Here is a 12,851-nt window from a genome sequence, read left to right as displayed (position 1 = left end):
CCAAAGGGAACATTTACCAATATTTTCAAATTCTTATCCATTGATGACATGACAAGTATTGTATTTCACTTAGTTTACATGCTGATTTCCACATCACATCTAAACAGTAAAATAAAGCTACCAGTATCTATGATATAACTCAGGTGACCGCTAAGGCCCTTGGGCCTCTTGTTCTCAATGTTAAAAAATTAAGGCTAAAATAGCTCTATTTGTGGCATCCCATAATTATGCCAGTTATAATATTCTGCCAATGTTTTGTGATGACTTTGAATTATACCAGTTATAATATTCTGCCAATGTTTTATGATGACTTTGAATTATACCAGTTATAATATTCTGCCAATGTTTTGTGATGACTGAATTATACCAGTTATAATATTCTGCCAATGTTTTGTGATGACTGAATTATACCAGTTATAATATTCTGCCAATGTTTTGTGATGACTTTGAATTATACCAGTTATAATATTCTGCCAATGTTTTGTGATGACTTTGAATTATACCAGTTATAATATTCTGCCAATGTTTTGTGATGACTGAATTATACCAGTTATAATATTCTGCCAATGTTTTGTGATGACTTTGAATTATACCAGTTATAATATTCTGCCAATGTTTTGTGATGACTTTGAATTATACCAGTTATAATATTCTGCCAATGTTTTGTGATGACTGAATTATACCAGTTATAATATTCTGCCAATGTTTTGTGATGACTTTGAATTATACCAGTTATAATATTCTGCCAATGTTTTGTGATGACTTTGAATTATACCAGTTATAATATTCTGCCAATGTTTTGTGATGACTGAATTATACCAGTTATAATATTCTGCCAATGTTTTGTGATGACTTTGAATTATACCAGTTATAATATTCTGCCAATGTTTTGTGATGACTTTGAATTATACCAGTTATAATATTCTGCCAATGTTTTGTGATGACTGAATTATACCAGTTATAATATTCTGCCAATGTTTTGTGATGACTTTGAATTATACCAGTTATAATATTCTGCCAATGTTTTGTGATGACTTTGAATTATACCAGTTATAATATTCTGCCAATGTTTTGTGATGACTGAATTATACCAGTTATAATATTCTGCCAATGTTTTGTGATGACTTTGAATTATACCAGTTATAATATTCTGCCAATGTTTTGTGATGACTTTGAATTATACCAGTTATAATATTCTGCCAATGTTTTGTGATGACTGAATTATACCAGTTATAATATTCTGCCAATGTTTTGTGATGACTTTGAATTATACCAGTTATAATATTCTGCCAATGTTTTGTGATGACTTTGAATTATACCAGTTATAATATTCTGCCAATGTTTTGTGATGACTGAATTATACCAGTTATAATATTCTGCCAATGTTTTGTGATGACTTTGAATTATACCAGTTATAATATTCTGCCAATGTTTTGTGATGACTTTGAATTATACCAGTTATAATATTCTGCCAATGTTTTGTGATGACTGAATTATACCAGTTATAATATTCTGCCAATGTTTTGTGATGACTTTGAATTATACCAGTTATAATATTCTGCCAATGTTTTGTGATGACTGAATTATGCCAGTTATAATATTCTGCCAATGTTTTGTGATGACTGAATTATGCCAGTTATAATATTCTGCCAATGTTTTGTGATGACTGAATTATGCCAGTTATAATATTCTGCCAATGTTTTGTGATGACTGAATTATGCCAGTTATAATATTCTGCCAATGTTTTGTGATGACGGAATTATGCCAGTTATAATATTCTGCTAATGTTTTATTATGACTTTGACACTTGTAAACTATTCTACAACATTGATTTTAGGAGTCAACGACATTATCCTTCTGTCTATGTCGGTTTATAATGGAAATTTACTTCTTAAAATTGGTGAAAATATCACAGCAGATTCGCTTTATGACTCAAAATACCCCTAAATGCAAAATTTTGCGTGAAAATATTTCAGCCAATAGGATCAATTACATTTGCATGAAATAATGAAAGATCGGTATAGTTCACTGTTTTCTAAATCGTTCACTACTGATACCGTATCAGAGGAATGTGCTTTAATTGATCGGTTTTCTATCAGATATTTGTTAGGTTAAATGTTCATGGTAAAATACTAAGTAATTGTAAAGCTGTAATGTTTCTTAAATAGATTCAATATGCGAAAAGGATCCTTTAACTGTCTCAGAAATAGAGGTATATTGGTGTTTTCTTAAAATACATTAAAAAATAAAAATAAATTCCCATCTAAATTTAAAATGTTTTTCATGTATGCATGAACAATGAAGATTCGATGTGAAATTGAAGTGTATGAAATTGTCTGATTTTATAGAAGATAGAATCATAATGGATGGCTTGGAAGGAATTAGACTGTAAAGTTAGGCATTTCACAATCACAATTCCTCCGTACAGTCAGATATCGCTGATTTGGACCAATTTTATTGCTCCATATCATTACACAAGCACTCTTAAACTAAAGAAAATTTATTGATATGTATCTTTAATTTGAAATTTAGAATTCAGACTTCCTGTGGTGTAATGTAGTGTAGAATGGTTAATGGTTGTGGTGAGAATGAACAGTTAGAGACTTCATTTGCCTCTGTAAACACCATAAAACTATCGGTGTAAAATTGTGTCGGGTTATAGCGAGCCGTGACGACTCCAAACCCAAAGTCAACAGTACATTTGTGCTTCTCCGGAACACAATAGATAGCAATGATTTGTAGCAATTGTAATGTGGCTTGGGGGAAGTTATTGTTTTGAAATTAAAATAAATGCCATTAATATCCATATTGTGTGAATATTTACAATAAAACCCAAAGAATTAAAATCATCTTTATGTCAGGGTTTGTAAAAACTGTTTTATCACAATAGTATAGGTATAGTCGGTGTGTTCCGTAACATGCATTTCTATTTTTCGCATTATTCACGAATTATTGAACTCACAAGAGAATAATTTTTCATGGAATTGTAAAACTGCACCAGAAGTATAGGGAAGTTGGTTCCTGTAAGTAACTGCTGATTCTCACAACCCAGAAGTATAGAGTAGGTGGTTCCTGTAAGTAACTGCTGATTCTCACAACCCAGAAGACTAGAGTAGTTGGTTCCTGTAAGTAACTGCTGATTCTCACAACCCAGAGTTAGAGTGGTTGGTTCCTGTAAGTAACTGCTGATTCTCATAACCCAGAAGTATAGGGTAGTTAGTTCCTATAAGTAGCTGCTGATTCTCACAAACCAGAAGTAATAGTAATTGGGTCGTGTAAGTAACTGCTGATTCTCACATCCCAGAAGTATAGAGTAGTTGGTTCCTGTAAGTAACTGCTGATTCTCACAAACCAGAAGTAATAGTAATTGGGTCGTGTAAGTAACTGCTGATTCTCACATGCCAGAAGTATAGAGTAGTTGGTTCCTGTAAGTAACTGCTGGTTCTCACAACCCAGAAGTATAGAGTAGTTGGTCCCTGTAAGTAACTGCTGATTCTCACAACCCAGAGTTAGAGTGGTTGGTTCCTGTAAGTAACTGCTGATTCTCACAACCCAGAAGTATAGGGTAGTTAGTTCCTATAAGTAGCTGCTGATTCTCACAACCCAGAAGTATAGAGTAGTTGGTTCCTGTAAGTAACTGCTGATTATCACAACCCAGAAGGAGGAGGATGGAAGGCATTGAAAAGAATACATGTATAGTATTTCACAGGTTATCACATCAGTTTAAAGAGATATTGATGGCTTTAAGTTGTTTTTATTGTTGAAGATGATCATTTTATATTTTGAAACCACACAATTATATTAACTCTAAGGTAAGACATTTGCAGTATAGAAGACATAAAGGGCTTGTTCCAAAGCTGAAAACCGTTGTTATATAAAGCTAGGATCTAAAATAGACTATGCCAGCCCAAGTAATTATAAATCGTAGCTGATCATGACACAAAAGTCTTTAATGGACAGCCCCCTTATCCTAAATACATTACAATGTACCATCCTAGGACCAGAAGTTGAGATGTATACAGGTAAAATGTACAGGTGTGATTTAAACCTGACTCTGTCTATCCCATCACCATGTAACAAACAGAATCTGGAATCATTGATAAAATAACTGTTGTTTCGTTGGCGTAATAACTGTTGTTTAGTTGGCGTGACACCCAATGACAAAGTATCTGAACGCTGTAAGGTAATTGTTACAATGATGTTGTGTCCAGCACTTTCGGATGGTACCCAAGCAACTGAAATTATAACATATATGTAGTGTACACGGGGTTTGTTACACCAGGCTGCTGCTTCATGGGCAGTCATGATCAGGGGTCTGTTACACCAGGTCTTCTTCATGGGCAGTCATGATCATGGTTCTGTTACACCAGGCTGCTTCATGGGCAGTCATGATCAGGGGTCTGTTACACCAGGGCTTCTTCATGGGCAGTCATGATCAGGGGTCTGTTACGCCAGGCTGCTTCACAGGCAGTCATGATCAGGGGTCTGTTACACCCGGTCTGCTTCACGGGCAGTCATGATCAAGGTTCTGTTACACCAGGCTGCTTCACGGGCAGTCCTGATCAGGGGTCTGTTACACCAGGTCTGCTTCACGGGTAGTCATGATCAGGGGTCTGTTACACCAGGGCTTCTTCATGGGCAGTCATGATCAGGGGTCTGTTACACAAGGTCTGCTTCATGGGCAGTCATGATCAGGGGTCTGTTACACCAGGCTGCTTCACAGGCAGTCATGATCAGGAGTCTGTTACACCAGGCTGCTTCACGGGCAGTCATGATCAGGGGTCTGTTACACCAGGTCTGCTTCATGGGCAGTCATGATCAGGGGTCTATTACACCAGGTCTGCTTCATGGGCAGCCATGATCAGGGGTCTGTTACACCAGGTCTGCTTCATGGGCAGTCATGATCAGGGGTCTGTTACACCAGGGCTGCTTCATGGGCAGCCATGATCAGGGGTCTATTACACCAGGTCTGCTTCACGGGCAGTCATGATCAGGGGGCTGTTACACCAGGCTGCTTCACAGGAAGTCATGATCAGGAGTCTGTTACACCAGGCTGCTTCACGGGCAGGCATGATCAGGGTTCTGTTACACCAGGCTGCTTCACGGGCAGGCATGATCAGGGTTCTGTTACACCAGGCTGCTTCACGGGCAGTCCTGATCAGGGGTCTGTTACACCAGGTCTGCTACATGGGCAGTCATGATCAGGGGTCTATTACACCCGGTCTGCTTCATGGGCAGCCATGATCAGGGGTCTGTTACACCAGGCTGCTTCACGGGCAGTCATGATCAGACATCAACCTTGTTTGGTTCCGACAATACTGCAATCAAATCACCGAGCAACTTGACATTGCAACACTCCCACACGGAGCATGCCAACCTCCCTTTCCCTCTGACCCCCAGACAGCCTCCGTGTAATGATAATGTGTATTGGTGAACACTTTTTAGCTCACCTGGTCCGAAGGACCATGGTGAGCTTATGCCATACCGCAGCGTCTGTCGTCCGTCGTCCGTTGCCCGTCCATCGTCCGTCCGTCCGTCAACTTTTCCTTTAAAACGCTACTTGTCCTGAACGGCCAAGCAGATTTTGACTAATATTGGTCTGGAGCATCCTTAGGCCAAGGGGACTCAATTTTGTATAAATGGTGGGTGTGGCCCCCCTGGGGGTAGAGGGGTGGGGCCCAATAGGGGAAATAGTGGTAAAATCTTTAAAATCCTTCTTCTACCGTAGGGCTTAAGGGATTTTATCCTAATTTAGTCTGGGGCATCCTTGGGCCAGGGGGCCTCAATTTTGTATAAATTGTGGGTCTGGTCCCCCAGGGGACTGAGGGGCAGGTCCCAATAGGGGGAATATAGCAAATTCTTTAAAATCCTTCTTCTTCTGTAGGAATGAAAGGATTTGTTCCATATTTGGGGTGGAGCATCCTTGGGTGAAGGGGAACCAATTTTGTATAAACCGTGGGTGTGGCCCGCTATGGGCCTGAGGGGCGGGGCCCAATAGGGGAAACATAGGAATGAAAGGATTTGGTCCATATTTGGTGTGGAGCTTCTTTGGATAAAGGGGAACCAATTTTGTATAAACAGTGGGTCTGGCCCTCCTGGGGGCTTGGGGCGGGGCCCAATAGGGGAAATAGAAGTAAAACCTTTATAATCCTTCTACCAAAGGGATTAAGGGATTTTATCCTAATTTAGTCTTGAGCATCCTTTGGCAAAAGGGACTCAATGTCATATAAACAGCGAGTGTGGCCCTCCTGGGAGCAGAAGGGAGGGGCACAATAGGGGAAACATAGCAAATTCTTCAAATACCTTCTTCTGTACGAATGACAGGATTTTGTCCAAATTTGGTATGAAGCATCCTTGGGTGAAGGGGAACCAATTTTGTATAACTGGTCTGTCTAACCCCCCTGGAGGCAGAGAGGTGGGGCCTAATAGGGGAAATAGAGGTAAAACCTTTAAAATCCTTCTTCTACAATAGGGATTAAGGGATTTTATCCTAATTTAGTCTGGAGCATCCTTGGGCCAAGGGGACTCAATTTTGTATAAGTAGTGGGTGTGGTCTCCCATGGGGTATAAGTGCGGGGCCCAATAGGAGAAATAGAGGTAAAACCTTTAAAATCATTCTTCGTCCATCGAGATTAAGGGATTTTATCCTTATTTAGTCTGGAGCATCCTTGGGCCAAGGGGTCTCAATTTTTTTATAATCGGTCGGTATGACCCCCCTAGGGGCATAGGGGTGGGGTGGGGCTCTGTTTGAAGTTTGTTCTTGCTATATCTCAAGTACTGTTTGGATCTTTCTGAGTTTTTATATGTACTTACAGCAACTACCATGGAGTGCTATACCTTTACTTTATACCAATTATTTTAAACATATTCAGGTGAGCGATACAGGCCCTCTGGGCCTCTTGTTATTAGTTTTCCAATGGCACATATACATACTAGTTTTTGACAAGTTACTATTGCAATTCAAAAACTATTTGCAAAAAAACACATTCAGTCTTGGGCACCAATAGACTTTTCTTTTACTTAGTAAGTATTCTACTACCAAATTTATAAAATACAGACATGTTTCACCAATAAAGAGTTAACTTTTCTTATCAGATGTACAAGATAGATTTTCAGAGATATACAGTTGTTATAATGTTCATTTGGGTACACCTGCAAAATATTGTTTACACAATATTACCATTTGAACACAGTTGTGCATGGATATAGAATTTATCAGAGTTTGTAAAATGAATCTTAAATTTCATGCATTTCCAACATTGTATATTATAGTAAGCTCATGAGATTACCATAGAATACAAGGGTAATTTTTATGTGTGCTAAACTTAATAAATTCTGATGGCAAATAACTTGTTGACTATGGAGATAAAAAAAAATGTATGAGAATGTTTCGGTCACATCTTTGGAATTTCAATAATAATCTTTCTTATTGGATGAGGATAAATATTTGTCATATTACGCATGAAAAACAAACTTTGTCAATAGGATTGTCAAAAGGGGATACAATATGGACAGGTGTCCCCAACACATTCCAGCTGTAGGGAGGTGTTGTCGTCGGGAGACGGGGCCCGGGGATCGAGATACCTTCACATCACAGACTTACAGAGCTCTAATCATGTAAGTCTATCACTGGTAACTACAGTTACACACCAACTACACAAACACTTTATCACTGAAGACTTTCATAAAGGGAGACAACTAGGGGGAGGGCCAATGTGATGGGAATGTGTTCATTAATTTTCCACCACTTGATATGGGTTTATAAAGAACTGTTGTTGACAAGTGATGAGGCCAGACTTGACCTTAAACTAACAGTCTTGACTTTTTATACCTTTCACCTTAAAGTTCAGAGTGATTGATATTTCAGATTCTGTTGTTTAAAGCAGAATATATTGAGAGTGTAAAAATATTTAGAGAATGTTGGCTGTATCCATTGTTTAATGTTAATGATCTTCACACAGAAGTCCTGGTGACTGTAAAGTGTGATATGTCACACAGAAGTCCTGGTGACTGTACAGTGATATGTCACACAGAAGTCCTGGTGACCGTACATGTACAGCAATATGTCACACAGAAGTCCTGGTGACTGTACAGTGTGATATGTCACACAGAAGTCCTGGTGACTGTACCGTGATATGTCACACAGAAGTCCTGGTGACTGTACATGTACAGCAATATGTCACACAGACGTCCTGGTGACTGTACAGTGTGATATGCCACACAGAAGTCCTGGTGACCGTACAGTGATATGTCACACAGAAGCCCTGGTTACTGTACAGTGTTATATGCCACACAGAAGTCCTGGTGACTGTACAGCAATATGTCACACAAAAGTCCTGGTGACTGTACAGTGATATATCACACAGAAGCCCTGGTTACTGTACAGTGTTATATGCCACACAGAAGTCCTGGTGACTGCACAGTGTGATATGTCACACAGAAGTCCTGGTGACTGTACAGTGGGATATGCCACACAGAAGTCCTGGTGACTGTACAGTGTGATATGTCACACAGAAGTCCTGGTGACTGTACAGTGTGATATGTCACACAGAAGTCCTGGTGACTGTACAGTGTGATATGTCACACAGAAGTCCTGGTGACTGTACAGTGTGATATGTCACACGGAGGTCCTGGTGACTGTACAGTGATATGTCACACAGAAGTCCTGGTGACCGTACATGTACAGCAATATGTCACACAGAAGTCCTGGTGACTGTACAGTGTGATATGTCACACACAAGTCCTGGTGACTGTACAGTGTGATATGTCACACATATTGGTGACTGTACAGTGTGATATGTGTACCAAACAACTTGGACACTTGTAGGATAGTTAAATCCATTGATATAGAATGTTATGGGCGATATTGATGTATTTTATCTAATGCACTAAATAATCATCCATATAGAATATCCAGTTTACCACTACAGTAAATTTTATCAGTTATTCATAGTCTTTGATTTGAACATTAAATTTGTGAAAAAATATGCTGATGTTAAAAGGGGTCTTACACGTATGATGGGATGGTGAGTGTAGCTCTCAGTGAGGATTTGAGGCTTATGTCGACTCCGTTATCACACCTACATCAGGTAGGGTGAGGATTTAACACATTAGCTTGTATTCCACCAGTATCCCTATTGCTGGTCAGTGTAACATCAACTCATTCACAACTTCTGAAAATGACACACTTTACATGTCAGAGGAAATCTCAGGATCTGTTAAAAAATTAATGGTTTTTTTCTGGATTGAAAATATATTATTATCGTTTTCTTGATCAGTCCTCCCCATTTCCTTTTTTCTACCTTTAAGTTCTTCCTCCTTTCCTCCTTTTAAACACACTTCAGCGAGGCCTCGCTACCGAGGCCCTTTCTACGCAACCATCACTTCATCATCAACATCTAACAAAACTATCAACAGTGTCTTCAGTGTACAAACTATTTCTCCCACTATTTACAAATAACCGAACTTTTAGCCTGTTGGAGTCTAATGTAGCCATCCTTTAAACTCGGCTAATTAGCACTGTAAATGTTAATACTATTAACTGTATACAGTAGATTTTTGCCTCGTTTTTGAGATACAAGGATTGTTATAATGGATGTGTTTTAGGGTTAAGGTTTCTAAGTGTTGATGACTTGAATAACACTTGGTGAAAGGTATCTCAATTTCACTCAGCACATATATATATCAGACTTTTGTCTGCAAACTCCTGGTTTCCACCTCCCAGGCTGTTTCTCTCTTTTGTCTCCACCTCATAGGCCGTTCCTCTTTAAACTTTTGTCTCTACCTCAACTGCCTTATTCTTCCTCTCCACCTTCCAGGCTTTTCCTCTGCCTACCCCTCTGTTTCCGACTCCGAGGCTATTCCTTTGCCTTCCCCTCTGTTTCCAACTCTTAGGCTGTTCTCTACCTACCCCTTTGTGTCCACAACCCAGGAAGTTCCTCTGCAAACCCCTCTGTTCCCAACTCCTAGGCTTATCCTCTGCCTACCCCTCTGTTTCCAACTCCTAGGCTATTCCTCTGCCTATCCATCGGTGTTAACCTCCCAGCTGTTTCTCTGCCTATCCCTCTGAGTCCACCACCGGGGCCGTTCCTCTGCCTACCCCTCTGTGTCCAGCTCTCGGGCTATTCCTCTGCCTATCCCTCGCTGTTAACCTCCCAGCTGTTCCTCTGCCTATCCCTCTGAGTCTACCACCCGGCTGTTCCTCTGCCTTCCCCTCTGTGTCCACCACCCGGGCTATTCCTCTGCCTATCCCTCGGTGTTAACCTCCCAGCTGTTCCTCTGCCTATCCCTCTGAGTCCACCACCCGGGCCATTCCTCTGCCTACCCCTCTGTGTCCAGCTCTCGGGCTATTCCTCTGCCTATCCCTCGGTGTTAACCTCCCAGCTGTTCCTCTGCCTATCCCTCTGAGTCCACCACACAGGCCGTTCCTCTGCCTACCCCTCTGTGTCCAGCTCTCGGGCTGTTCCTCTGCCTATCCCTCAGTGTTAACCTCCCAGCTGTTCCTCTATCCACCCCTCTGAGTCCACCACACAGGCTGTTCCTCTGTTAGTCCGAATTATTCTGACGTTTTATCGATTTTTTTCATATCGGTCTGTCGTCGATTAATGTCAGAACTCCGGCCCTCTATAATATGCGGGAAATATGCGACCCGCGCCCGGAGCGCATTTCAAACTGATATTTTAGAAACAAATCATCACTTTCACACACATGTCGCACATGGATCGAACGATCTATTCTTTATGCACAAGATGAACATGCATAACATGGCTCAAACAACCAATACAATCACTAAAAACATATTTTTCAAACTTTCTCTGTTTTACTCTAGTTTTTTGATAGCCCCGCCTTCTACTGCCACGTAACTAAAATCTCGCCGGCCTACGTCATAACGTTGGGAATACCTTCGGTAATGCGAGATCTCGTCAAGTCATGTGACATTGCTCATGGCCTAATTTCCATTAAAAATATGGGTTGGTATAGAAAACGGTAGAAAATACTTTTCGTAATGATCTTTGAAACATGTTATTGATACCACCTAGTGCATAAAGAATAGATCTTTCGATCCATGTGCGACATGTGTGTGAAAGTGACGATTTGTTTCTAAAATATCAGTTTGAAGTGCGCTCCGGGCGCGGGTCGCATATTTCCCGCATATTATAGAGAGCCGGAGTTCTGACGTTAATCGACGACAGACCGATATGAAAAAAGTTGATAAAACGTCAGAATAATTCGGACTATTCCTCTGTCTACCCCTTTATGTCCACCACCCAGGCTATTTCTCTGCCTTCCCCTCTGTATCCACCACCCAGGCCATTCTTCTGTCTACCCCTCGGTGTTAACCTCCCAGCTGTTCCACTGCCTTCCCCTCTGTGTGCACCACCCAGGCCATTCCTTTGCCTACCTCTTTGTCCACCACCCAGGCTGTTCCTCTGCCTTCCCTTCTGTGTCCACCACACAGGCCATTTCTCTGCCTACCCTTCTGTGTCCACCTCCCAGCTGTTCCTCTATCCACCCTTCTGTGTCCACCACCCAGGCTGTTCCTCTGCCTATCCCTCTGTGTCCACCTCCCAGGCCATTCCTCTGCCAACCCCTCTTGTGTCCACCACACAGGCCATTCCTGTATTTACCCCTCTTTGTCTACCACACAGGCTGTTCCTCTGCCTTCCCCTCTGTGTCCACCACACAGACTGTTCCTCTATCTGCCCCTCTGTGTCCACCACCCAGGCTGTTCCTCTGCCTTCCCCTCTGTGTCCACCACTCAGGCTGTTCCTCTATCTACCCCTCTGTGTCCACCACACAGGCTGTTCCTCTATCTACCCCTCTGTGTCCACCACCCAGGCCATCCCTCTGTCTACCCCTCTGTGTCCACCACACAGGCTGTTCCTCTATCTACCCCTCTGTGTCCACCACACAGGCTGTTCCTCTATCTACCCCTCTGTGTCCACCACCCAGGCACGACTGATGTTGGTTGGGGGAGCCCCGTTCATGTCGAAGAAGGATCGCGTGCATTATCTGTTATAACTGCATCACTATTATTTTTCTTATAGAAAAGTTGTTGTTTTTTTATAAAAATTTGATAAGGTGGAATAATACTTGAAAATATAACTGAATTAAACAAACAAAACATTGAAAAGGCTTCTGTTTCCACAGGTGATTGAAACTTCATCTAAAATATTAATAGAGTGACACTTTGTTTTGTGCAATGTTCACCATGTTAAATGGTAGGGCTGTGAAGGACACCCAGGGTTAAACTTCTAAATGATTGCCTTCTCTGCCAACACTACATATTTTCCAGACTATTCAACCATTGTTCCAGGCGTATCCCCATTTATAAAAAATAATTCCTTGATTAATAGTTGATCTTGTAGCATATCACTGCTGGTAGACAAAGAACCATCCTTTCATCTCTGGAGAGAAGTTTAGAGGGAGCGTGCACCTGTATGATAGATGACAAGTACAAACTGATAGTGTATTTTATTGGGTTTATGTACCAGATGATTCAATGTAGTGACATTCCAGTTGGAGAAATTTTGTGTTTCTGTAAGTATAAACAATGATTGAATATGCTGGTTAATTCAATAAAACAATGTTCTAATGCAATTATCTTTTCAATGAAGTTAAAAGAGAAAATAAGGTTTTGTCAAAATGTTACGTTAAAGTCCAACAAGGTTTTAGCAAGCTCTTGTCTAAAATTTTACGAGAACAGGCTCCAAGATTAAAACAAAATAATTCAGCTTAAGTTCAAATCAATAAACTTTCAAGAAACAAGTTTTTACCAGTTATATTGATCACTTTGATGGTCCTGATGGAAGCAGTGCAGGGGGTCTTACTGTTGGAAGGTACTGGTTTGG

General features: G+C 40.8%; 1 protein-coding gene across 1 annotated transcript in view; it reads left to right on the top strand.

The window, feature by feature from the left end:
- Positions 1-12,021, top strand: part of LOC110454118 (ATP-dependent (S)-NAD(P)H-hydrate dehydratase-like) — a 101,833-nt gene extending 89,812 nt beyond the window's left edge. The window contains exons 10-11 of the mRNA XM_021503491.1: positions 7,486-7,617; positions 11,421-12,021. Of these exons, the coding sequence (XP_021359166.1) occupies positions 7,486-7,617; positions 11,421-12,021 (733 nt within the window). The remainder of the gene's footprint in view (positions 1-7,485; positions 7,618-11,420) is intronic.
- Positions 12,022-12,851: the final 830 nt, after the last annotated feature.

This window comes from Mizuhopecten yessoensis, unplaced genomic scaffold (assembly GCF_002113885.1).
Source record: "Mizuhopecten yessoensis strain PY_sf001 unplaced genomic scaffold, ASM211388v2 scaffold7669, whole genome shotgun sequence".
Lineage (NCBI taxonomy): Eukaryota > Metazoa > Mollusca > Bivalvia > Pectinida > Pectinidae > Mizuhopecten > Mizuhopecten yessoensis.
This window is presented reverse-complemented; position numbering and strand designations above follow the sequence as displayed.